General features: G+C 41.4%; 1 protein-coding gene across 1 annotated transcript in view; it reads left to right on the forward strand.

Moving 5' to 3' along the window:
* Positions 1-27,683, forward strand: part of DIP2C (disco interacting protein 2 homolog C) — a 472,249-nt gene that overhangs the window by 314,033 nt on the left and 130,533 nt on the right. The window contains exons 11-20 of the mRNA XM_046678001.1: positions 143-340; positions 8,826-8,917; positions 15,526-15,636; positions 20,327-20,450; positions 20,774-20,883; positions 21,060-21,162; positions 23,472-23,536; positions 25,871-25,964; positions 26,084-26,203; positions 27,475-27,589. Coding sequence (XP_046533957.1) covers positions 143-340; positions 8,826-8,917; positions 15,526-15,636; positions 20,327-20,450; positions 20,774-20,883; positions 21,060-21,162; positions 23,472-23,536; positions 25,871-25,964; positions 26,084-26,203; positions 27,475-27,589 — 1,132 coding nt within the window. The remainder of the gene's footprint in view (positions 1-142; positions 341-8,825; positions 8,918-15,525; positions 15,637-20,326; positions 20,451-20,773; positions 20,884-21,059; positions 21,163-23,471; positions 23,537-25,870; positions 25,965-26,083; positions 26,204-27,474; positions 27,590-27,683) is intronic.

Raw genomic sequence — 27,683 nt, forward strand, 5'->3', positions numbered from 1 at the left:
CAGAAGAGCGTGTGCATGTTTTCTGTCTGTTAATGAATTTATACCTTAAGTCTAAGTCTCCTGGCTTCTATAAGCAGAAAACAGTGATCGTACTAACATGGATGTATTTTTCTTGAAAACTTTTGTGTTCAAATGTACTTAGTTCAACAACCAGATCCAAACCAGCCAAAGCCAGAGGGAGCCCAGATGTTGGCAATGCGAGGGGAGCAGCTGGGTGTGGTTACGAACTGGCCGCCGTCTCTAGAAGCCGCGTTACAGAGATGGGGGACCATCTCCCCAAAGGCCCCATGCTTGACCACAATGGACACGAACGGGAAGCCCCTGTACATCCTCACTTATGGTAATCCTAGAAGGGTACTCGCCTTTCATTTGCTTACGCACGCACTGCCCCTTTCAGGGTGGCTGATTTATACTTGTGCTGCCTTATGTTTTGGGTATGGAAATAACTAGAATCTGAAAAGAAATATTTTAGGAAAATTATTTGTTTTGAATATGAAAAGTTATTAATGTTTTTTGAGTAAAGTCCAGAAATGGATACCAAAATTAGTGATCATAACTCTAATAAGATGTTGGATTTTACCTCTTGGAATGTATGTCTGATACTCTTGTTGCTTTCAGGAAAGATTGGTAGTTAAAGAATGTATATCCAAACTCTTTGACATATATCACTCAGAAGAAACAAAGTCTGTTTCCAAAGTGCTTTTTCAGAAAGTAAGAGAAACAAGCTTTTCTCTAATTCTTCATTCAGTACAGTTAATGCAGTCTGTAAACTTTTGGAAATAGTTAACCGTACCAGAGAGATTCCTCTCTCTTTGTTCCATGGGTAAGGGGCTGTGGAGAAACCAGATTGTCGGTTATTTTCATACTATCTGCTGCAGCTTTGCGAAGAAACCAGCTTAATGACTAAAAGACCAGAATGGCTCATATTATATCTGGACATGTGTGGTTAGATTACCTTTTTTTCCTTTCAGTTTTGCATTTTATGCCAATAACTCTCCTCTGAATGCAGGTAGGAAAGAAATTGGTTTCTACATTAGCAATCGAGGTCAAAGGCCAGATGTTGTGTTAAATAATGTAGAGTCCAGCCCTATGGGGATGTGGGGCCCCAGGAGGCACCAGCCATAGACTCAGTTATTCTATGCATCTCATGGACAGAAATGGGATTTGAGTTTAGGAGCATATGATTTATAGCCTCGTTGTTTTTATGCCTTCGTTGGGTAATTCTAAGTGGATAAAGAGTATTTCACCTAAGATAAGGCATAAACTTGAATTTTTAAAAAAATTATGCTCTTGGAAATAGGTTGTATTCAGTCAAAAAGATAGAGACTTTCCTGTGTGACCCTCATCTCTTGCCAGATTCAGCCATGGAGCTGATTGTGTACTTGGAACTGCTGTTCCTAAGCTAATTCTTCCAGGGCTTACATGCCCACATGCAGGGAATTCTAGGACCCACCTGCATGCACAGGTGAGCGAAGCACTCGTCTGTCAGCCAACAAGCATTTGTTCTGGTGTCTGAAGCACCAACTGTGCACTGGCTCATTGCTGAGGCTTGGGCAATCAGAGAAGAGTGAGTCACGGTTCTCAGGGGCTGCTGATCTAGATTGGAAGTACAGCCCCCCTTCTGCTGTTGGAACGCAGGACAGAGTAGTGCTGACTTTCCCTTCTTGCAAGGTTAAGGTGAATTTGACGTGTAAGATACAGACCAAATGTTATCTATGAAAATGTAGAACGCACATGTCTGCACCAATGCATCTCAACTCCTGCTTTTAAATCATCTGTATTCTGTTGCATTTTAGTCATCTCTAGTTGGTATATGCTATGGGTCAAGCTTGGTTTTTACTTATTAAAGGAATAGAAAAAAGCAGTACATTTCCAAATGAAGGATTACAACTTATCAGGATGCAAAATCAAAATGTTGGCTAATGCGATGAAAACTATAGAAAAGTGCGTTCTATGTAGAAACACTAAAATAGGTGAACATGTTGCTAAGAAGATGCAGAGAAAAGTTCATTGAATGAGAATTGTTGTAATACGAAACAACTTGGTATAATTGAAGTACTAGACTATTACGGTATTGTAGTATACCTTCAACTCTAAAATTCAGCTTCCTGCAAAGTGCTAAGGTAGGAGAATTTCCCAGCTGAGAAATTTGGGATCTTTAATAGGAAGTACAGATGGCAAATGAAAGTTGTGAACAAACTTAGAAAAAAAGGTGGTTTTCCATTTACCAATACAAATAAAAAAGTATACTGAAGAGAACCCATGGCATTTCATAATCTTAAATTAATAAAAATAAATCATGCTATGCAGCTAATTTCCTTCTGTCATGTCTTACTTGCGGAAACCTCAGTCTCTTCCTCCTCCCCTCCCTCCCTGTCTTAGTGAGATTATCTGAAAGTTCATTTTGCCTTGTTGCAGTGTGCTTTTTCTACGAAGCAAATGCTCATCTTTTTCTTCTTTTTTTAGTGAGCTCTGATAGCCCTTCTTACCCACCTGCTTCCCTCCCTCCTCAGAGTTACACTCTGTACAAGTTGCTTATTCCTCACTCAAATCCAAGTAAAATTAAAATTAATATGTAATAAGGTAGTACTTACATCATTTATACACCTTTTTTCCTTCTGCATGCACATGGCTGATTCAGAGTCTAAATATCTGTTTTCCCAGTTAAACTGTCTGTTTAACTTGCCTTAAATCTGGGGGAATTTCATGTCAAATATGCAATACAGTCTTTTTAACTATTATTAACTATAGTTGCCATGCTGTACGTTACATCCCCATGTCTTATTTTATAGCTAGGAATTTGTACCTTTTGAGCCCTTCACCTCTTTCACCCACTCACCACCCCCGCCTCTGGCAACCACCAGTCTCTTCTGTATCTGTGAGCTTGGTTTTGGGGTTTTATTTAGATTCCACATATAAGTAAGATCATATGGAATTTGTCTTTCTTTGTCTGACTTGTTTCACTTAGCATAATGCCCTCAACGTCCATCCATGTTGTCACAGATGGCAAGATTTCGTTCTTTTTTATGGCTGAATAGTGTTCCATTGTATATGTATATATACACCACATTTTCTTTATCCATTTGTCCGTCAGTGGACGTTTAGGTTGCTTCCATATCTTGGCTATTGTAAATAATGTTGCAGTGTACATATATTTTTTTGAGTTAGTGTTTTCCTTTTATTCAGATAAATACCCAGAAGTAGAATTGCTGGATCATATGCCAGTTCTATTCTTAAATTTTTGAAGACCCTCCATACTGTTTTCCATAGTGGCTGCACCAATTTACATTCCCACCAGCAGTGCACAAGGGTCCCCTTTTCTCCGCATCCTCACCAGCATTTTATTTCTTGTCTTTCTGATAATAGCCATTCTAACAAGTGTGAGGCAATCTCTCTATGGTTTTGATTTGAATTTCCCTGATGATTAGTGATGTTGAGCATCTTTTCATATACCTATTGGCCATCCACATGTCTTTGGAAAAATGTTTATTCAGATCTGCCCATTATTTAATTGGATTGTTTGGTTTTTTGCTGTTGAGTCGTATGAGTTCTTTATATATTTTGGATATTAAGCCCTTATCAGATAGATGATTTGCAAATATTTTCTCCCATTCAGTAGGTTGCCATTTCATTTTGTTGATGGTTTCCTTTGCTGTGCAGAAGATTTTTAGTTTGATGTAGTCCCACTTGTTTATTTTTTCTTTTGTTGCTTTTGCTTTTGGTGTCAAATTCCAAAAGTCATTGCTAAGATCTATGTCAAAGAGCTTCTGGCCTATATTTTCTTCTAGAAGTTTTATGGTTTCAGGTGTTACATTCAAGTCTTTAATCCATTTTGAGTTAATTTTTGTGTATGGTGTAAGGTAGTGTGCATTGTTATTCTTCATGTGGCTGTCCAGTTTTCCCAGCACCATTTATTGACGAGACTGTCCTTTCCCCATTGTGTATTCTTGGCTCCTTTGTCATAAGATAATTGACTGTATATGCGTGGGTTTATTTCTGGGCTCTCTATTCTGCTCCATTAATTTATGTGTCTGTTTTTATGCCAATACCATGCTATTTGTATTACTATAGCTTTGTTATATAGTTTGAAATGAGGATATATGATGCCTCCAGCTTTGTTTTTCTTTCTCAAGATCACTTTGGCTATTCACAGTCTTTGTGGTTCCATATAAATTTTAGGACCATTTGTTCTATTTCTGTGAAAAATGCTAGTGGAATTTTGGTAGGGATTGCATTGAATCTGTGGATGGATTTGGGTAATAGGGACATTTTAACAATATTAATTCTTTCAATTCCTGAGCACGGAATGTCTTTCCATTTGTTTGTGTCACCTTCAATTTCTTTCATCAATGTCTTATATTTTTCAGTGTAGAGGTCTTTCACCTCTTTGGTTAAATTTATTCTTAGGTATTTTATTCTTTATAACGCAGTTGTAAATGGAATTGTTTTCTTAATTTCTCTTTCTGTTAGTTCAATATTAGTGTATAGAAATGCAACAAATTTCTGTGTATTAATTTTATACCCTGCAACTTTACTGAACTCATTTATTAGTTCTAACAGTTTTTTGGTAGAGTCCTTAGGGTTTTCTATGTATGGTATCATGTCATCTACAAATAGTGACAGTTTTACTTTTTTCTTTCTGATTTGGATGCCTTTTATTTCCTTTTCTTGCCTAATCGCTGTGGCTAGGACTTCCAAAACTATGTTGAATTATAGTAGCAAGAGTGGGCATTGTTGTCTTGTTTCTGATCTTAAAGGAAAAGCTTTCAGCTTTTCACCATTGAGTATGATGATAGCTGTGAGTCTGTCATGTATGGCCTTTATTATGTTGAGGTACATTCCCTCTGTACTCACTTTGTTGAGTTTTTTAATCATAAATGGATGTTAAATTTTGTCAAATGCTTTATCTGCATCTATTGAGATGATCATATGAATTTTACCCTTCATTTTGTTAATGGGGTGTATCGCATTGATTGATTGGCAGATGTTGAACCACTCTTGCATCTCTAGGATAAATCCTACTTGATCATGGTGTATGATTCTTTTAATGTATTGAATTCAGTTTACTAATATTTTTTTAAAGATTTTTACATCTATGTTCATCAGGGATTTGGCCTGTAATTTTCTTATCTTATGGTGCCCTTGTCTGTTTTTGGTATCAGGATAATGCTGTCCTTGTAAAATGAGTTTGGAAATGTTGCTTCCTCTTCTGTTTTTTGGAAGAGTTTGAGAAGGATTGGTATTAATTCTTCTTTGAATGTTTGGTACAATTCACCAGTGAAGCCATTTTGGTCCCAGACTTTTTTTTGTTGGGAGATTTTAAATTACTGATTCAATCTCCTTACTAGTAATTGGCCTATTTAGATTTTTTTTCATGATTCGGTTTTGGAAGGTTGTATGTTTCTAGGAATTTCTCCATTTCTTATAGGTTGTCCAATTTGTTGGTATAAATTTTTCATAGTAGTCTCTTATGATCTTTTGTATTTCTGTGATCAGTTGTAATGTCTCTTTCATTTCTGATTTTATTTGATCCTTCTCTCTTTTTTTCTTGGTGAGTTAGCTAAAGGTTTGTCAATTCTGTTTATCTTTTTGAAGAACCAGCTCTTGGTTTCATTGATCATTTCTATTGTCTTTTTAGTCTCTATTTCATTTATTTCTGCTCTGATCTTTATTATTTCTTTCCTTCTACTAACTTTGGTCCTCATTTATTCTTTTACTACTTCCTTGAGGTGTAAAGTTAGGTTGTTCATTTGAGATTTTTCTTGTTTCTTGAGATAGGCGTTTATTGCTATGAACTTCCCTCTTAGAACTGCTTTTGCTGCATCCCATACATTTTGGTATTTTGTAGTTCCATTTTCATTTGTCTCAAGATATGTTTTTTACGTCTCTTTTGATTTTTAATTGACCCATTGGTTGTTCAGTAGCATGTTGTTTAGTCTGTGTATATTTGTGAATTTTCCAGTTTACTTATTGTAATTAATTTATAGTTTCGTAGCATTGTGGTCAGAAAAAATGCTTGATATGATTTCAGTCTTCTTAAATTTGTAAAGACTTGTTTTGTGGCCTAATTCTCCAGGACATCCTGGAGAATGTCTCTTGTGCACTTGAGAAGAATGTGTATTTTATTGCTTTTGGATAGAATGTTCTGTATGTATCTTAAGTCCGTCTATTCTAATGTGTCATTTAAGACTGGTATTTCCTTATTGATTTTCTGTAGGGAAAATCTATCCATTGATGTAGGTGGGCTATTAAATTCCCCTGCTTATATTGTATTGCTTCCTATTTCTCCTTTTAGGTCTGTTAATATTCGCATTATATATTTAGGTGCTCCCTTGTTGGGTGCATAAATATTTACAAATGTTATATCCTCTTGTTGAATTGATCTCTTTATCATTAGATAAGGCCCTTCTTTGTCTCTTATTGCATTCTTTGTTTTAAAGTCAATTTTGTCTAAGTATAGCTACCCCAAAAGAAACCTGGGGCATGCTTTTGGTGTTACATTTTACATCTTTTTATCTTGTGTATCCCTTAACTAATTATTGTAGTTACAATTATTTTTACTACTTTTGTCTTTTAGCCTTCATACTAGCTTTACAAGTGATTGACCTAGTACCTTTACTATATATTTGCTGTTACCAGTGAGATTTATACTTTCTTATGTTTTCCTGTTAATAATTAGTACTCTTTCTTTTCAGCTTAAAGAAATCTGTTTAGCATTTCTTGTAAGGCCAGTTTAGATTTGCTTGTCTGGAAAACTTTTTCTTTCCTTCAATTTTGAATGGTGTCTTTGCTGGGTAGAGTATTCTTGTTGGGAAGTTTTTTTCTTCCTCCTCTATAAACTGGTCAAGAACTATTGTATCTCCTTTAGTTTAAATCAGCAACCTATTCTTTCTTTTTCTCTTTGAAAAATATCAAGTATAATTCTGGAATTTTGCCCAAAATGTGTTGCCCTTTTCAAACACTCTATTGTAAGCTGACTTTTATATGAATTTATGATGATATCAACTTTAATATTCCAAGGTGAAAATGAAGTTGAAACTTTAAAAAAATATAATGGTGCTAATTTTTATTGTAATTGATTTGTCTATTTACAACACATTGATTTTTTTCAATTACGATAAACTGATTGTAATTGTTTATTCAACTATAATAATTCCCTAATATTCACATTAAAAAGATCTAAAGGCAGAACATATTTGTATTTTTTCTTTTTTTTTTCTTTTTTTAGATTTTTTTATTTTTTTCCTTTTTCTCCCCAAAGCCCCCTGGTACATAGTTGTATATTCTCTGTTGTGGGTCCTTCTAGTTGCGGCATGTGAGACGCTGCCTCAGCATGGCTTGAGGAGCAGTGCCATGTCCGCACCCAGGATTCGAACCAACGAAACACCGGGCTGCCTGCAGTGGAGTGTGCGAACTTAACCACTTGGCCACGGGGCCATCCCCTGTATTTTTTCTTTTTTTAGGAAAAAAATTTACTCACTGAGTTATTTCTAATGGCTACTGACTATTTTTTTGGGGGGGGGGGATGTAATCATCAAATAAAATACCAAATAATTGTAAGGGAGCCAGTCTTGAGGAGGAGTGAGCATGAATAAAATTTCATACCTAGTAATTACTCTAAATGCTCAAGAAGTATGCTAAACTGCATACTGTCCTAGGAATTAGAGGAATCACAGATAACAAAAACATTGTCTTCATCCCCTAATCACTAAGAGGGAGATAAATTGATAAACCCTGTGGTGGGTAAACAGTAGTGACCCTAATTTGGGTTACTGCAAAGTCCAATATAAAATAAAACAAATTCAGATTTTTTTCATTCAAAATATGTGTTGTAAACAAAAAATTTTTTAATTTAGCTTTTACATTTAAAATACAAAAATGATTAAAACAGTGATTGCACTTATGGGAAACAGTTAAAATTGCTCAACTTTATTATACTACTGTTATATTAATATAACTTCTAACATCTTGACCACTCTGAGAGCTCATAGAAGATGAATTTGTAAGAGGCCCTTTATTTGCCCAAGAACTCATATTAGATTTAACAGTCGTTTTTATTCCATCTCAGACTATTTACTGTTGCCTGGGTAATGCTGAGGAAATGTTTGGCCCTGGGATGGAGGCTGGGACTTGAAATCTGCAAGCTCTTCAAAGCTGGTCATTTTTTTCTAAAGTGTTTTGGGTTTTTTTAATCCTGTTTTTGATCATTTTTTCTGGCCTTTTAAACTTTAAAATAATTCAAAATTTTACCATAATCTTTATGTAAGTTCAAGGATTCCTCTCCAAAACCCTAAAACCCTGAGGTTAGGAAAATTTTAAGTTGAGAAACTTAGGACTTGGAGAGGGAGAAGGACCAGGCCCTGTAGAGACTGTCTGAGCTCTTTGTGTCCATGACAGTCACGCAGAAAGACCTGTTCACAGAGTCGTATGACAGTCACGCAGAAAGACCTGTTCATAGAGTCGTATTGCAGGATGTCTGCAACACAAATCAGCAGTAATGCACTATTGCTGTGGTCCCTTGCTGCACTCCCTAGAAATCTTCGCCCACAACTTCTGTGATGATAGTTAAAACCTTCTATGGCTTTGCTGTAGGTACTTTGCACACTAAGAGTATTGGTATTAGTACCTTATTTCGGTATTCAGGCTTCTCAGATTTTATGAGTCAGGGTTGCTGGCTTTTCTCATCTTGATTCCAGGGACTCAGAATAACTTGAAGGCTAAAAATGAAAAAGTAAATACTGTCTCTGTAGTTTTGTGTGCACATATATACATAACTGAAAATGCATATGTCCAATTACTTGTGTCTTTATAATTTGTATTGTTAGGCAAACTGTGGACAAGAAGTATGAAGGTTGCTTACAACATTCTGCATAAATTAGGTACAAAGCAAGAGCCTATGGTGCGACCTGGAGATAGGGTAAGTGCAGTTTAAATTATTACGTATGCAAAACACATCGTCTTATGTGGAAAGATACCTACTGTCTTAAAGTTTCAGAGTTCAGTGTCTCCTATCACTATATTACTAAATAAGGCTTTCTTAACATCTACTGTGAACCAGGAGCAATTACGCAATGTCATTTAATCATCACAACAATTCAGTGAGCTAAACTATGGTATTTCTCCATCTTATCCATAAGGACACTTGAACTTGAGAGGTTAACTATCATATCAGATGAAGGCACATAGCTAGTAAGTAGTGTAACCAGCACTCATATCCATTTCTGTCAGACCCCAAAGCCTGTGTTTCTAACTGCTGTCATATGTTGTCTCCTGGCTTGAAACATATTTGTGTCATCTACCTGAGCAGGCAGGACAATTATATTTAAAACTCTTTTCACATTTGTCAGTGAGACTGACAATCTTGGCAGCAAACTCCTGGTGTTACTCCTTTTCCAGTATTAAATTGCTTGATACAGATTGCTGTCTTTCATTAGAAAGCAAATTGTTATTCTTACTGCAATCTGGTAAGTCACAGAGGACAGATAGTAGTATTTCCATTTTAATGTTACACCCAGAGCAATTAACAGTCTTGTCCAGGCTTTACACTCTGATTTAGCCATGGGACTGGCTATAGAACCCAGTTTTCTTGCCTTCACTGTAGTGCCTTTTTTCCATACACTTCCAATGCCTCAGATGCCCTAAGACTGGTTTATCCTACTGCACCCAAAGGACCCCCAATGAATTTTATAAAAACATCATTGTAGAGCACCATAAATCAACAAGAACACAAGCTGTGATTCCACTGAGCAAGATTATAAAGACCTGGGCCCATTACAGGGAATTTTTTAAAAGATTGCTGCAGCCCCAGGATTCTGTGGTAGTCTGGGATTCTTTCCCATTTTTTATTGAACGAGTTTGACTTCTAGCTTTTAAAAGTCAAGTGTAGGTCTCATACTTCCTGATTATAAAACGTGCTACAAAGCTGCAGTAATCAGAACAGTGTGGTCTGACATAAAGAGAGACATAGACCAGTGGAATAGAGTAAGAGCCAAGAAATAAATCCTCACATATACAGTCAAATGACTTTCAGTAAGGGTGCTAAGACAGTAAATGGGGAAGGACACTTTATTCAACAAATGATGCTAGGAAAACTGGGTATCCACAAGCAAAAGAATGAAGTTGGACCTTCATCTAATACCATATACAAAAACTAACTAAAAATGAATCAAAAACCTTAACGTAAGAGCTGAAATTATAAAACTCATAGAATAAAATATAGGGGAAAAGCTTCATGACATTGGATTTGGCAGTGACTTCTTGGATATGATGCCAGAAGCACAGACAACAAAAAAATTGATAAATTGGATTTCATCAAAATTAAAAACTTTTGTGTACCAAAGAACACTATCGAGAGTGAAAAGACAACATACAGAATAGGAGAAAATATAGGCAAATCATACATCTGATAAGAGATTAGTATCCAGAATATATAGAGAATTACTGCAACTCAACAGCAACAACCAGAAAAATTTTTTTTTTAATTTTAAAAATTAAAGTTTAAAAAATGGGCAAAGTACTTGAATAGATACTTCTCCAGAGAGGATTTACAAATGACTGATCAGCACATGAAAAGATGCTCGACATCACTAATCTTAGGGGAGCATACTTCAAAACCACAATGAGATACCACTTCACACCCATTAGGATGGCTATTGTCAAAAAACGGAAAATAATAAGTGTTGACAAGAATCTGAAGAAATTGGAACCCTTGTGCACTGCTAGCAGGAATATACAATGGTGTAGCCACTTTGGAAAACAGTATGATGGTTCCTACAAAAATTAAACATAAAATTACCGTTTGATCCAGTAAATTTTACTTCAGTTTCAAAATAATTGAAAGCAGGGACTTGAACAGGTATTTCTATACCAATGTTCATGGCAGCGTTATTCACCAAAACCAAAAGGTGGATGCAACCCAAGTATCCATGGACAGATGAATGGATAAACAGAATGTGATATAAACACACAGTGGAATATTATTCAGCCTTAAAAAGGAAGGAAATTCTGACACATTGTAAAATATGGATGGACCTTGGGGACATTATGCTAAGTAAAATAAACCAGTCACAAAAGGACAAATATTGTATGGTTCCACTGTATTAGGTACTTGAGTAGTTAAATTCATAGAGACAGAAGAATGATGGTTACCAGGGGCTGGGAAAAGGGGATGAGGAGTTAGTGTTTAATGGAGATGGAATTTCAGTTTAGGAAGATGAAAAAGTTCTGGAGATGGATGGTGGTTATGGTTGTACAACAATGTGAATGTACTTAATGCCACAGAGCTGTACACTTGAAAATAGTTGAGATGGTAAACTTTGTTATGTATATTTTATCACAATAAAAAAAGTCAGTTGTAGTCTATCTCCCTTATCTATAATTTAATAGTCTTAATAGTTACTTAAAAAATTCTTTCATAGTATGGCCTCCAGATTCTTGAAGTTCCCCTACAATACCAATTACAAAGTAAACCACCTGTCTTCAGCTGAGATATCAGTAGGAATGTGGGGGGCACAGCTTTCATAGAATAAAATATGTAAAGAGATGGTTTTGGCAGGGGCTGGTTTGAATTGTGTGAGGCGACTACTTTTCTATATTATTCCGTGAAAAAATTATTCATGCGGCTAGCATCTGGCATGTGTGTATAAATACTTATTAAATAAGCATACGTGACTGTAGTATTCAGTTGATAGTAACCTCCTGTTGCAATAAACAGGATTCATTACCTCTTTGAAAACTGTGTTTCAATAAAACGTAATTTTCCATAGAATAATGAACATTCAGGCCTTAGCATAAAAATTATAGACAATTTTCATGTGGGTGACCCTATTAATGCCCTTTGGGGGAGTACCTTCTTGGGCTTTGAAAAAGGCATTTATGTGCCTAAGCTGAATAGGGTTTCCTGATGGTGTAGGAGCTGTGGAAGATACACAGGTGCATCACATGTGAAGCCTGCCTTCAGGGAGCTTGCAGTATTAAAAAAATAAAGACACATTGATCATTAGCTTTTCTATAAATTAGAAAGTGATACAGGTCCCCAGAGTAGGTGGCGAGAGATATAGCTGACTGTTTGGGAAGGAGCTAGAGAGCTTTTTCATTTTGGGAGCATCTGGGATCTGAGAAGCCCTCTCAAGGAGAAAAAGTAAGCTGGTGAGCCCTTGGTCAGGTTCTAGGAAGATGTGGAAAGAGGCTCGGGGGGGAAGTCTGTGGGGTGCAGAGGATGAATAAGCCAGGCCTGGCCAGTAGGGCTGGGTATAGGAAGAGCCATGGAGGAAGAAGACGGAGTCAGTTTAACAAGATTAAATCTGAGCAAAGGCTCAGGATGGGCTCTCGCCTCTTATTTGGTTGTGCTCTGTGGATAATGAGGGACAGTGAAATACAAAAGGAATACATAGAGAAATGAAGGAGACATTTGGGTTTATGGAAATGAAGCATCTGCATGCTTGTACAGTATTGCACTGGAATCACTATGGAGTCACTAGGAAATAGGACTTGTGACTGGTTCTGATCTAAAAGGAAAACCTAATGAGGACGAAGTAAGTATAGACTTCCTTCCTTAAAACAAATTGGAAAAGAAAATTTTTTCCAGCTTTGATTCTAAAAGAGGCTTAGATATTTGAATTTTTCTATCCATTACTTTTATACCGTTGACAGCATACTATAATGTACAATTTTATATTCTGCTTTTATTCACTTTACATTAATGTAACATTGCATCCTGTTTTAACACAACTCTTCAAAGTGGTATAAGATGGCATTATCAGCATGAACTTCAGTGAATTTTAAATCCTGGGTCCAGTTGATCTTCCTTTGAACAGAGCTGGGATGAGAACCAGACCCCAATCTCAGAAACAGGATTGACCATGTCTGGCTCTGGGAAACCACCTTCTTTCTCTCTGTTCTCTTGATGAGGATTTCTGCCTCAGAACATGTATTCCAGGAAGAATAACAAGTCAGCATTTAACTGGTCTTTCATGAATGGGCGTGACCATGAGTTTTGGATGGAACTTCAATGTCTTCTGCATTTTTACTGCTGTTTGATCGCTTACTCAAATGTCTTGGTCTACTTCAGGGAAAGAAGTTGTGTGGCAGTGGTACCCTTGCAAATACTACATTGAATATCTTTGCTTTGCCAGATCCAGATCTAAAAACAGAAGCTGTCAACTTTTAGCCCACCACTTAAAGGTGAAACACTGAGGATGCTGCAAACCTCAAATAGTTTTTTTTTTTTTTTGAGGAAGATTAGCCCTGAGCTAACTGCTGCCAATCCTCCTCTTTTTTCTGAGGAAGACTGGCCCTGAGCTAACATCCATGCCCATCTTCCTCTACTTTTTATGTGGGACGCCTACCACAGCATGGCTTGCCAAGCGGTGCCATGTCTGCACCCGGGATCCGAACCGGCGAACCCCAGGCTGCTGAAGCAGAACGTGCGCTCTTAACTGCTGCACCACCAGGCTGGCCCCTCAAATAGTTTTTTAAAATAATTGGTTGTGGTTCAGATGTGTAGACATACAAATAAATCCTTTTATTCCTCCTTGAAAGTCCTACTAATGTGGTAGCCTGGCATCTGACTGAGTGCTGCTGGGACAAAATAAAGACTAATATAATCAACAGTTATTTCACAGGGTTTCTCAAATAAAATTGCTCAGTAGTGCAGAATGGCTTTAACTGGCCTTACAGTGTCATTTCTCTCTCATGTAGCTGATTTTAGTAAACTGCAGGAATGCTGCATAGAAAGAAAATCTTCATATAATCTCAAATTTAATTTTGTTTCCACCAACTATCTTGTATTGCTAAATTGCCAACATAGCCAAATTTAAGATACAACCTGCTCCCTTCTCAGCTGCCATCTGAATACTTGGATGCCAATCTGCTTATTTAGATATTGAGAGGGAGTGTCTTATCCAGCTGTTCATGACAAAATTTAATACCTTCTAGTTAGGACATTTTAAAGAAAAAATTGGTTAAATTCCTGAATGAGATACTGCACAAATGATATGTATATGGTCAGTCATGGGATTTATGTGCCTATGAATACACAACAAATTTAATTGTCTACCAGAAGGCGTAGCGCCAATGCCACAGCACACGTGAGAGGGGCTCATCCTAAGAGAGAAGCAGAGTTCTGCGGTGCACCGCGGAGAATCCAGAAGTAGGACTGTCTGTTACAGCTGCATGTCCTGAAGGAGGCTCTCCAAACCAAGGGAACAGCAAGGGTTACTCCAGGAGGAGCGTGGGCTAGCGGGAAAGCCAGCTGGATCCACGATAAATTAGCTACACTGCAGACACTGAAGTGAGCTCCAGTGAATTCAAATTGGATGAAATATTGGTTAAATAATAGGTGATAACGTAAAGGAAAGGTTTGATAAATTTACATAAAACATTAAATGTGCAAATAAAAATAAAACATAAAATATTAGATCAAGAAGTGTTTGCATCAAATGTAAGTTAATATTATCAAATATATTTAAAATTCATCCAGATTTTAGGGGAGATGTCAAAACACCAACAGATAAATAGGCAACAAATGAAAACAGTTCATATGAGGAAGAATAACTATAAGCCATCTTGTGGAAAATTGTTCGTCATTAAGGTACCCTAAGGAATATCAGAAAACATATTTTTAAAATAATACTATCCATTATTTGGTTACTTGATGGTAATTTAAATTAACCTGACTTTTAGAACTCCATGATTATTCTACTCTTAGTTCCTCAGAACCTGTGCTGGGAGCTGGTGGACAGGGGAGCATGTGTCAATAGAAGTTCTTTGAAGCTCACCTGTGAGGACAGAAAGCCAAGACCCTGCAGGTGCACTGCCAACTGCCCTCCCCCACCCCCAGTGCTGAAAGTTAGTGCACCTCGGGTGGCTCACATTCACGGCTGCGTCCCCTGTGCCAGGTGTCACACTGAGCTCTTATCTGCCTTCTCCCATTTCATCTGTACCACATGCTAAGAAATAGGTTCTATGAGTATTCTTGTTTTTCATATAAGAAAACTAAGGCTAGAGGGACAAGACTGTGCCCGAGATCCTGGAGCTAACAGTCACCCAGGATCTGAATAAGTCCTATGTGGTCCAGCTCCCAGCTGCCAGCCCTCATGGAGAAAGGAAGCACATAGCATTCAGTCCCAGTTGTGGAGACCACATGGAAAGACGAGGAAGTGTCTATGAAGCCATAAGAATAGTGAAAACCAGAACAGTGTGTACACTGTAGTTTTATCCATGTAAAAATACATGTCAACATGGAAGATAACGTGGGAAAAACAAGGATAGTTGTATTCTGTACAGCGTTACAGATGACTGGGTGATATGTGTGCCTTCCACATAAAATAGAGGAAAAGTACATGATGCTTATTAAAATGCATCTTACTAAAATGCATTTTTAAACAGGGCACCTGATTTTTGTCTGAGCGTCTGTTCTTTCTTAGAATGTGACCTGCTGTCTGTGGCAGGTTGCGTCCTCCCGTGGTATTTTAAAAGCTGACAGTGTCCTGTTAACAGCTGATCCCTCCCCCTGTGTCGGTCCAGGTGGCGCTGGTGTTCCCCAACAATGACCCTGCTGCCTCCATGGTGGCCTTCTACGGCTGCCTGCTTGCCGAAGTCGTTCCTGTGCCCATCGAAGTGCCACTCACGAGAAAGGTAAACAGCATGCCACCCACTCTGAATGTGCTGGAACCTTTCTGAGCGTGAGAGTGAGGTTACAGCAGCCGTAATTGGCAGAAGGGGATGTGTTCTTTCGTTGACTGTGCTTTATCCTGACAGGAGCCCTGAGTGGTGACCTGGCTGGTTCAGAGAGGGTCACTGTAGGCATGGGACACTGAAGGTCCGGGGCAGAGCAGAAGGAGAGCTGTGAGTCTCTGTAGCGGGGCCGGGGTTTCTCACCTGCACTTTGTCGGTCCTTCTGGGACCTGCCTGCCCACCATCTTAGGCATCCCAGGCTGTGACCTGCCAGTCGGCTCTGTCTTCCTCACTTCCTGGGCCCACTCAGACCCTTGTGTTATCACCCTGAACCTCAGGACCAGAAAGCCCTTCTCAGAAGAAAGGGCTGAGGTTCCCTTCTGGCCATCTCTCCATCAGAACATCTTCTGAGGAGAAACAGCACCAGGAGATGACTTTGCTTACATCTGTCTCAAGCCAGAAGCTGTGCATCGGGCCTCAGGCGCTGTGACTTTAGAGCATGACATTCGATGTCTTAGAAAACTTTGCTTATTTTTAGATAAAAGAATCCATTGGCTCAGGTGCAGTGGGAATGGGGTGAGATGTGCGCATAAGCATAGGTGATGAAGTGTGTGAATATTTCTTCTGTCTACAAGTTTTATGCCCACCAGACTTGTCCTAAAATAAAGGGCCTCACGAGACCCACATTTTCCAAATCCTGATTGTTGCTTAATGACCCTAACTAAACACTTGAGTCTCACATACATTTATTTATTCTCTGTTTTAACTCGTGAGGTGACAGGAGCAAGCTCATTTTTCCCTTGAGGAGTTCGTAGTAGGAGAAATGGTGTTCCTGCAGCAGTTTGGCCGGGGAGTGCAAAGGGGCACGAAAGGGACATCCACACAACAGTGCCAGAAAGGGCTGGAGCAGCCACAGAAGATCTGCAAAATGCATGTTGCCATCACCCTCGTGAGGTGGCTGAGCTGGTCTGTTGAGGCCAGCTCTCAGCAGAGCAGATCTGTGAGCCAGCAAAAGTTGGCTGAGCCAGAATTTCCCCTCCACCGATAGAGGCTCTGCCATGGCACGAGTCTGATGGAGAAATAGCAAGGCCTTAGGACGAGGGGTCGAATTGTGCGTGTTCTGAATGTAACAGGACCAGAGCCAAATGGGCCCCATAGGCCATGGGAGTTGACCCAGCCAGGACGTGGCCCATCAGCACTCACATCCATGCCTGCTCCAGGAACAGCCCGACATCAAGGCTTAGAGGAGTCCCTCCTGCGAGAAGCATCATCTCGGGAGGCTTTCTCTCCTGTACCGATAGAATTGTCCTTTGCTTAGAATTCTAACACACAATCCATTTGTTTGCTTTAATCAAGATTTTTCAAATGTTGTGTTCAAGTGAAATATCTCTGGAAGGAGTAATATCAATGTCTTGTCACATTTTTACAACCTCATATGAATGGTCACAGCCCTTCCTCAGCAGCATGTTTTGCTGGAGGAAATCAGAGGGAGCAAGGAGACCCTGGGACCAGGAGTTGTGGGGAGGGAAACGGGGCTGCCCAAGGGTGAAAATCCACCCTGCTGAAGTATGTATGGGTGGAAGGTTGTGCCCATGTCTGGGATTCATTTTAAATCCAGTCTGTGTGCGTGTGTGTGTTTGGGGTAAGATATGAGACCAGATTTTTCAAACATTGATAATTCTTGAAGCTCAATGACGGTACATGGCATTTCTGTCTCCTTTTCTCTGTATGTTTGTGTATGCTTGGAAATTTTCATTACAAATAAAAAGTTAAAAATTAATTGGCAAAAAAATATGTATTAATGACAAGTTTGTCTTAGTATTGATAAGGAAAATTTCTTGTGTCAAATTTCTTTGATCCACCTGGTTACATGACCATAATAATCTTTAAACTTAGCAATCTGCAGCGTATTTTGTATTGACTCTGCAGAGTAATGCATCTGAAGTCCTTATCTCCATTATGTCTTTGCATTATTGTCTTACTCTGCCTCCTGAGAGCTAACAAACTATTAAGGCAGTGATTTGAGTAGGCAAGGAACAAAACTGGATAAATACCAGCTAGAAGTTGTGTGGCCACACATCCAAAATGAGTTCATGAGAGGGACTTTCCATGAACTTACCTCACGTTTGTTAGAGAATCATTTTTATGGCTATGATTGACCCTTTCTGACAGAGAGCCTGGGATGGATGATGGTTGAGTGGCAGTCCACACTGGCCTGTTAAATGCAGTCAGAGACTGTGGGTGAGGAGAGGCTTCCTAGGAAGTGACGTGATTAGTCACTCTCTGCGTGGTGGAGGAGGATTGAGAGTCAGAGAAGGGTTTGAACTCAGGTGTGATCCAGCTTTTCTTGAACAGCAAAAGAGAATCAGCGAGATTTTGTGACAGGGAGTTGATCATTACAGTCCTTGGTGGCATAGCTCCTCAGAGGAATGGCGCCCCAAGCGAGCTGCCTGCCTTTATCTGAGAAAGAACCTGCAGGCCAGAAACTGCTCCTTCTGGGGAAGGCACGTAGAAAACATCGTCAGGGCCAGAGTGTGCATGCCGCGAGGACTGTCTTCCTCATGTTCTTCCTGAGTGGGGGCTGCTTACCTGAGTTGCTTCCTGTCAGGACAGTTAAAGGCAGATATTCCAAAGGGTATGTGAGAGCTCCATGTAGATCGTGGCATGGGTATGTCCAAATGTCCTTGTCCTCGGGGTCCATAGAGAGACAGGCCCATGGAGGACTGTGGCTTCGATGTTGTGTGTTGAGAGTGGGTCTACGTGCAGGCTCCAGGTTCGAGCATGTGTTTAATTTGAAGGGTCTCAGTGCGTGGAGGAGATGCACAGAGTGCTCTGAGAGTGGGTGGTGGGCTGTCATCTCAACCCGATGGTGGCAGGGTGGGCAGAGCTGTTTCTGGGAAGTTGATGTTTGACTGGAGCTCTGAGAAGGAATTTTCCAGATGAGGAGGAGGAGAAGCTGCTTCCGGCTGAGGGAGGAGCAGGCACGAAGGCTGAATTTCATGTAAATGTGGTGCCTTGTTCCCAGTTACTCTCCTTCCCACGCAGTCTCTCATCTCTTCCTCATATTTTAGGTGTCTTTAGGAGCAGTTATTAGAAAGAGAGGGTTCAGAGACAGTAGGTCTCTGCCAGGAGGGCCACAGTCAGAGTGAGAGCCCTCAGCAGGCCACTGGTGCTCCCTCTCCTAAGCCATCCTGTGCAGCCTTACTGTGGACATTCCGGCACATTCACACTCACAAAGCAACTGCCACTTCCTGCCACTGACTTGATTTCAGAACCTGTCTCCACTCCCCTTTGTGTGGTCTCAACATTTGGTGATGTGATATCCAAGGTCACATCAAAGTGACTGGTTGTAACTACTTGAAAGACTGTTGCTTGAAGGAAAAGAACCATGCGAGTCCCAGCACTGGGAACGTCTTGTTGCCAAGTGCCAGACCCCCTGTCCCCTCGCAGCGTCTCCCCTCTCCAGCAATGGGAGATTGGCTGTGTAGAGTTCCACAGAGAGAGACTTGGTTTCCAATGTAGGTTTAAATCTGCAATAAGAAAAGTGTGAACTAGTCACGTGACAGCTACAGCCTTGAGATGTCAGTGCTGCTGATCTTACCTGGGTGAGAACTGGCATCATCTCACGTTTTCCGTTAGCGAGGTACAGATGGGCAGAGCAACAGGAAACCGCATCGGGTCCAGTGACAGGCCTGCCGGGTTGTCCGAAGGTTCAGGTAGAGCCATGTGGGAGCAAATAGCAGAGACAGGTTCACAGTGGTCATGACGTTTTGGGGATGCTGGCTCCTTCACAGCTTCCATCTTATTCTCTGAATCGTAGCCAGTGTGACTGGTGGGAGTAAAGAAATTGAATTGGACTGACTTGCTGCTTGTCCATTTTCCTGCAAGGCAGCTGGACACAGTAAACGACAGAACTCACAGGGTTGGGTGGTCCTGTGCTGTCCCAACCCACGTGTCTGCTCACATACCATGTCCCTGAATCAGTGTAGTCATTCAGAGGCAGCCCTCTGTGCCATCAACACATGTACACTAAATACACATCCTTGTTTCCTGAGACAGGGCATGTTCAATATGGAAAGGTGACAGGTCTTCATTTCTTTGGTTCAGAATGGATGCCTAATCCGCCCACGCCCGATGTGATCAAATACATCAGAGCCCTTTGCTTTGAGTATTTTTTAAACCAGGCCCTCGGTGTTAGCTAATTATTAAGTATGAAGATGTTTTCTTGGACCCTTCCTGTTCTCCACAATAATTATGTCCTACAGTGACAATCTTACAGAAGTGGAGGGAAACCTAACAGCAGCGTTTTAGTGAGAACCACTGTGTGCCAGCCATGCGCTAAGCACTTTATATGCGCTCTTCTGGTTCATCCCTCACAACAGACCTATGACATGGCTCTGCTTTTTATGCCAGTGGTACAGATGTGGGAACTGAAGCCAAGCAAGCAAGCTACCCTGTTCAAGGTCACGCAGCTAGCTAGCGGCAGCCTGGGATGTGATCCTGGTTCTGCAGACTCCAGTCCATGCCCCGAATTGCCTCTTGTTCAGGGAGGTTTGTTCCATCCCAGAACTTGGGGGTGAGGCCGTGTTTTGCCAGGAATGCAGCCATCAGCCAGCTTTGTGACTCTTCTCTCTTTGCTGCCCTCTCTCAGGATGCAGGAAGCCAGCAGATCGGGTTCTTGCTTGGAAGCTGTGGAGTGACAGTAGCCTTGACGAGCGATGCTTGCCACAAAGGCTTGCCAAAAAGCCCAACAGGGGAGATCCCACAGTTCAAAGGTAGGCCACAGCCCCACATGCCAAGTCTAAGGCTGGCTCTTCACTTGGGAACAGTGTACCACTTCATGTCAGTTCCAGGACACATGCTTCTCCACACGTGAACATCGCAGATAACACGTCTTGTGTTATCAGCCTGCGATGTGGTGTGATTTAACTGGGTACAGCTTACAGCACTGTTGATGTTGTCTTAGACTTACTGGAAACATCAGAGTCCATCTAGCTTGTGGTGGTGTAAAGCATGCCACATGAATAGGGAAAGTTATTTTACACACCTCTTTTCTGAGTAATGCTTACCTAAAAGAAATTTGTCGTTTATTTCGAAGGTTGGCCAAAGCTATTATGGTTTGTCACAGAGTCAAAACATCTCTCTAAACCTCCTCGAGATTGGTTCCCACATATTAAAGATGCAAATAATGACACCGCCTATATTGAGGTAAGTCCCTGGGTCTGGACACAAGCTTTGGGAACTTCGTCTCATGCATTTCTGATAGTTACACATGTCCAGGATGAGGGAACTCGCAGCCTCTTGATTAACTGGAAGAGCTGAGGGACGTGGGTCTCATGCTTTATTCTCTTGGTACCACTTGTCCACACCTTGTCTCATTTCAGTATAAGACGTGCAAGGATGGAAGTGTGCTTGGGGTGACCGTGACAAGAATTGCACTGCTGACACACTGCCAGGCCCTCACACAGGCGTGTGGCTACACAGAAGGTATGGGCGGGACCCTGATCCAGACCTTGGCCCTGGAGATGCACGTTGACAGTGGAGGGATTGTGTTGTTCCCACTCTTAGCCATGAGAGTAGTGTTACGTTTGCACCCAGCTCAACTCAAGCTTCACTTGTTGGATTGTTTAGTGTCTTGGTCAGCTTGGGCTGCCATAACAAATACTAAAGACTAGGGGCTTAAGCAATAGACATTTATTTCTCACAGCTCTGGAGGCTGGAAGTCTGGGATCTAGGTGCTCTCAGAGTTGGCTCCTGGTGGTGAGGACTCTTCCTGGCTTGTAGACAGTGCCTTCTTGCTGTGTCCTGACCCAACCTTTCCTCCGTGTATGTGGAGAGAGAGCTCTCATGTCTCTTCCTCTTCTTATAAGGACACCCATCCTATTGGATCAGGTCCCCACCCTTATGACCTCCTTTAACCTTAGTTACCTTCTTAGAATTCCCATCTCCAAGTACAGTCACACTGGGGCTTAGGGCTCAGGCTATAGCAGATAATTAATATCACAGGTGTTCATCCCTGGCTGCTCATTAGAATCTCTCTGAGAGCTTTAAAAATTACCCACTCTTCAGCCCACCCCTACCGATTGGATCCGAGTCTCTGGGGTGGATTCTATAAGCTCCCCAGGCTGGGCTGCTGCAATGGAGAACAGTGGTTTTCACGTGTTTTCTCTCCCCTGGGTGAGAGTCATGGAGGCAGAGAGGTCACGTGGCTGGAGGGAACCATGGTAACAGCGTGGACTGCGCTTATAAGAGGAAGAGTCAGCCTAGATGACCAGTTAACCTTCTGGCCGGAGCTTCTGTGACCAAGTCCCTGCATTGGAGACATCACAGGCCCCCAGGGGCTGGTTCCCAAGGAATCACTTCCTGGCATCCATGGAAGCTGGTGGTGGTGTCTGTCGCACACTTGAGGATGAATGGTTTCCTTTTTTACTGTTCTTGTTCTCCCTCCCTCCCCATCCTTCTGGTAGGAACAGTTCACAGGGCCAGCCCCATGGCCGAGTGGTTAAAAGTTCAGAGCACTCCTCTTCTGCCACCCAGGTTCAGGGGTTCAGATCCTGGGCGTGGACCTATTCTACTCATCAGCCATGCGTGGTGGCACCCCACATATAAAAAAATAGAGGGAGGTTGGCATGAATGTTAGCTCCAGGCAGTCTTCCTCGCAAAAGGAAGAAAAGCAACAAACAAAACAGTTCACTTGTCTCTGATGTTCGGTCCCTAGACCAGCTTCCCAAACATTTTCGCACATCAAGACACATGCCTCCAATCATCACCACCCTATTGGTTAGCATTTTCAGCTTTAATTCCAGCCTTTCTTACAACCTCATGACCATATTCCTTGCCCTAATTTCTTGAAGGTTCCAGGCTGTCAATTTTGAGGGAGTTGGGGAGAGAATACATATATATTTGCTCCTTGTGTCTCAACCTAAGAAAAATACTTGTATAAAATGGAATATAGGCTGTTTCCTTTGAGCTTGTTTATTTTGAAAGTCCCTCTGCCTGCCTACCCTGAAAGGGATGAGGCACAGGATACTGAACCTCTGGCAAGCATAGCAAGAACCAAGTGAGAATGTAAGGTGAGACATCAACAAATGCCCAGGGCTCAGTGATGGGTAGTGTTGGGCAGATGTGTGGGCAGTTGGACCACCTGCCCAGGCCATTTGACCAGTATGACTTAAAAAGCACTGTTGGTGGCCTTGCTGGTGGCTGGCTCTCCAGCGTGGTCTCTACATGCCAGCGTAGTAGTTCTTTTCCACCATTTATTCTTAGCCTCTGTTCTTGCTCCCCATTTAGGAGCTGCCCCCATAGCCCTGAACACTCTTCCCTCCCCGTCCCTCGAAATCCTTGCCTCCTTTATTATTCCAGCCCCATCCTGGAGGCTTATGGGGTGCAGGAAAGCGATTTTGCTGGAAATCGCCCCTCTCCTCCAAATTCACCAGCAGCGTTTTCCCTTTCCTGGAAGACCACGCGATGGAAATGAAGCAAAACTAAAAACAGGAAAAAAGGCAGACAGGAGGAAAATAAGTATATAAAAAGAGAAGACATAAGGAGTTTTAAGTGATGGTGTGAGGAGCCATTGCTGTTAATGTACGTGTCAGAATATCCATCTAGAAACACTTTCCAGGCAGGCCAGCATTTTTAAAGGGGTTGGGAGGCTACAGAATTTCTACAAAGATAAAGTGAATGATACTTTTCCAAGATCTGTTACCACCCCTGACACAATGTTTGGTTTTCTTGGCCTTTTGGTCCATGCCTGTCTTTCATAAGTCAAAATCTTTTGACTCTTTTTATTTGTGCAGCTGAAACAATTGTGAATGTGTTGGATTTCAAGAAAGACGTTGGGCTCTGGCACGGAATCCTAACAGTAAGTGTGGCCCGACCCCCCCAACTCCCGCCCTGCAGTGTCCTGTTTACATTTAAATTGATTGATGTTAGAATTAGAATCACAATCTGTACGCATAGCCCTTGGCTAAGCCTCTTCCTCCTACATTACAGAGAAGGGTCAGGTTGTTAGAAGTCTTAAATTGTCAGCTAATGTAACTTCCAGAAGCATGGTAAACCCAGGGGGTTTCAGCAGCTTCTTGCTTGAGTCATCCAACCACGTGTTGAGGTTAAATTACAGCAGCCTTACTCGGTCTCTTTCCTCCCTACTTTTGGCATTTAAGATGGCACAGTAATGTTATTGACTCTTGTGTTTGGGTCACCTTCTCATATATCTGATTTGCCTACCACATTCTTGTTGCTTCTTCTCTCTATGCGTCAGTGTTTATGAATATTTAGGCAATCTGCTGTTCCACATGCTACAGAGGGAAAAGCCCTTTGCAGATTTCCCCTTGAAAATTCAGCACACGTTATAGAGAATGCATATCTCATAATTGTTAGTGCCACTTGATAAGTGACAACAGTTCCAAGCTGTGGGCACTTTGAATAGAGAAATAACCTTATTCTTGAAGATATGTTTGGTGCTTAAAAAAATACATATAGCATAACTGCTTAGAATCTCACCTTTTCTGTTTCATATGTGGTTATTTTCACTCACCCATTTTCCTTTCTTAGGCTGAAACTTTGTATCTTTTCTGAAGTAGAAAATTTTAGTCATTTTTGCATAAGTTGTAAGAACATAAACACAGAAAATGGGATTTGTTGTTTCTTGATAAACCAGGACTTATTAGAACAAGAGTGTGCAGGCATCACACAGACCCAAGGTTTTTGGCTCCAGACCAACAGCCTCTTTCTGTGATCAGTACAGTTCATTTCCATCATCTGGATACTAGCACATGATTGATGAAATGCAGAACATGCGTGCTCACTAGCAGATGATAAGATGCAGAAGGTGCATGCTTACGGATGTGCTGGCCTAGTGGGAAGAGATAGGGTCGGAGGACACAGCCTGCATCTCAGCCCTGCTTCTGTAGCTCTTTGACTCCAGGCACGTCGCCTGCACCTGTGCCCGAGCCTCTCTGAACCTCAGTTTTCCTGTCTGTCCAGTGGAATGGTGGTCCTATGTGAGAATCATGTGGCCTGATGTGTAATGGGCTCCTAAGCCATCTACTTGCTTGACCCTTGTGACAGAAGCTTCTGTTGTTGCTGCCTTCGTAGTTGCTCTTAGTGAGAATGTTGCTTTCAAGAGCTCTGTGGTGGAACTCCCACAGATCTTGTTGATATTCCACCCACCTGCTTACTCTTGCTCTGGATTCCTACCAGCCCCAGGAATCGGCACTGTCTGAGTCTCTCTTTTGCTGCCACCTTCTAGAGCAAGGAAGGTCTCTGGGGGGACAGCCATATGTGCTCTTCTGTGGTGTCTTCTGTATGATGAAAGATGCTTTCACCCCCAGCATGGAGTGGGGAACAACTGAGGCGAGTGAGCACGTACTGGCAGTACGCAAGCTCATACCCACCAGAGAGGGTGTAGGTGGTCACTGCCCCGAGCTTCCTGCCTCAGAGCAGCGCTCTCCAGAGTGTCTGCACCTGCTCACTCCACCTCCACCCAAGGCAGCAGAGAATTCCACTGTGGGCAGAACCGACCAGCAAGGGTTTTGTCCAATGCTCCCCATTCTGTCGTCCCTCAACTGCCAGGTCTGTAGGTGCAGCTGCACCGAACGACAGGCAAGCGGGTATGAGTCCTACCTGGAGCGTGTAGGGACTAGCCATTTATTTTAAGTTTATTTTGGTCATCTATTTTAAAGGAGTGAACCCTTTAGGGGTCCCAGCCTACATTAGCAAGGCTACATGGAGCTGAGGGTAATTAAGGCAAGCTACTCACTACTCCATGAGATCTCAGTGCAACATTTAATAAATAAAGCTGGTATAATACACTAGAAAGAATTAAGCTTCCAGACTATGAAAGGCCATTAAAAAATGATCATTCAACTAAAGGTTTTATAAAAAAGGATTTGGAGATGTTAGCTCTGGGCCACTCTTCCTCATCAAAATGAGGAGGATTGGTGGCAGATGTTAGTCAGGGCTGATCTTCCTCAAAAAAATGATTTGGACAGAAAAAAGGAGCCAAGATGACTAGATAACCTTTGGGAATTCACTTGCACGCTGAAGTCTCTTCCAAGATTCTTCCAGGATGCACTTGCCCTGAGGCCCCCTGACGTGGGATGAGCCCACTCCTGTCCTGTCCCCACGTGGAGCCTGGTGTGGCAGGGACGATGCCTCATGCGCTGGGTTCACCTCTGTGTATCATTGCTTTCAGAGTGTCATGAACATGATGCACGTGATCAGCATCCCATACTCGCTGATGAAGGTGAACCCGCTCTCCTGGATTCAGAAGGTCTGCCAGTACAAAGGTGCGTCTCAGGGTGGCCTCCAGTGGGTGTTCTGTCACTAATGACAATGGCTTCTTGTTTAATATTACATGGTCTGACAGTGCACATGTTAACTCACTTCCCTTCTACTTCTCCCTCAGCAAAAGTGGCTTGTGTGAAGTCCAGGGACATGCACTGGGCGTTAGTGGCACACAGGGATCAAAGAGACATCAACCTCTCCTCCCTCCGGATGCTGATAGTGGCTGATGGCGCAAACCCCTGTGAGTGGCAAGTCTGCTGCTCAGGCGGCAGGCCGGCAGGAGAGCCCTCGCTCTCCAGGTCTCGTGATGTGCAGTCTGGTTTTTCTTTTTCTAGTCTTTACCTTAGTTAAGAAGTTGCCTTAAAATAGTAACCAAACATATTGCTCACTGGCCTAAGGTCGTGATGGTCGAGAACATGGACTTGCAGACACTGGGCCTGAGTCCTGGATGTTCTGCTTCCTGATTATGTAGAGAACCTGACTTACTTTTTTAAATCTTTCTCTTTCTTTAGCTGCAAAATAGTACATAAATCATAAGATTGTATGAGGATTAAATGAAGTAATCCCTATATACAGTTCTTTGGATGTAATAAGTGCTCAAGAAATAGTAACTACTTTTATTTTATGGTCTATAGTAGTTTTATTGGTCAGGAAATTAATTTGTCATTTTTAATGGAATTTCATTATCAAATCGTATAGCAAAAATTACCCAGGAAAAGGAAATTAGCGCTTCCACAGAATACTATTAATATACCTTGAGAAATATTTCAGTTAGTTGGAAAAAAACCCAGCTAACTTGTCTTTTTATGAGAAGAGTATATAAGCCAGAAGCAGAGTGGATGAGTGAAAGAACGTTTGTTTCTGACCACATTTGTAAACTGTGCAACATAAATATGTGTAAATTAAAACAGCATATACTTTCTCAAAGAACATCTGATATGCAAAAGTGGACTTGCAAACAGATAATTCAGTATTAGTTTTATAAATGATTCTTCCATTTACAAAATAACTCTATAAATTGTGGGGTGTTTTAATACACAGTTGGTTTTAACCCTAAGTCTACAGAATGATGTGTCTTGCATGAAGCAAGGTGTGCTTGTACTGGGAAATAACTCATCTGAGTGGTCCCTGGTCATTACCCCTGGATCTCATCATTCAAGTTAATGTGGAGGCATGTTCATTTAGTTAGGGTTAGATATGCCCATCTCTTGGAACATGCATACTGGAAATAGTAGAATAAATCTCAGAAAACTTAAGTTCATCAGTCAGCAAAAATGTTTTGATTGAGTATAGAAGTTACAGTTTTGAAATTCTTGAGTTCTATGAGTGTGAGAATAATATCATCTTTCGTTGTAGCATAAATATAAATTGTATTAAATGAAATATTTTTTCCATGCTGCCTAACTCCAATTGTGCCTAAGTCCTAAATCCGAAAGCATTTTATGTTATGGGATATTTTTAATCAATCACATTGCTTCCACTGTCTGATTACCGTCCCCTTTGTCACTCTAGGGTCTATTTCTTCCTGCGATGCGTTTCTGAATGTCTTCCAAAGTAAAGGCTTGCGCCAGGAGGTCATCTGTCCCTGTGCCAGCTCACCAGAGGCACTCACAGTGGCCATCCGGAGGTACTGGCTGAGTTAATTGAAGTGGACAGCCCAGGGAGCTGTCATGATTAAGCAGCTGATGGAGATCTGGGAACCAGAGCAATTAATTTTAGTG

The sequence above is a fragment of the Equus quagga genome, chromosome 12, assembly GCF_021613505.1.
Source record: "Equus quagga isolate Etosha38 chromosome 12, UCLA_HA_Equagga_1.0, whole genome shotgun sequence".
NCBI classification, from domain to species: domain Eukaryota; kingdom Metazoa; phylum Chordata; class Mammalia; order Perissodactyla; family Equidae; genus Equus; species Equus quagga.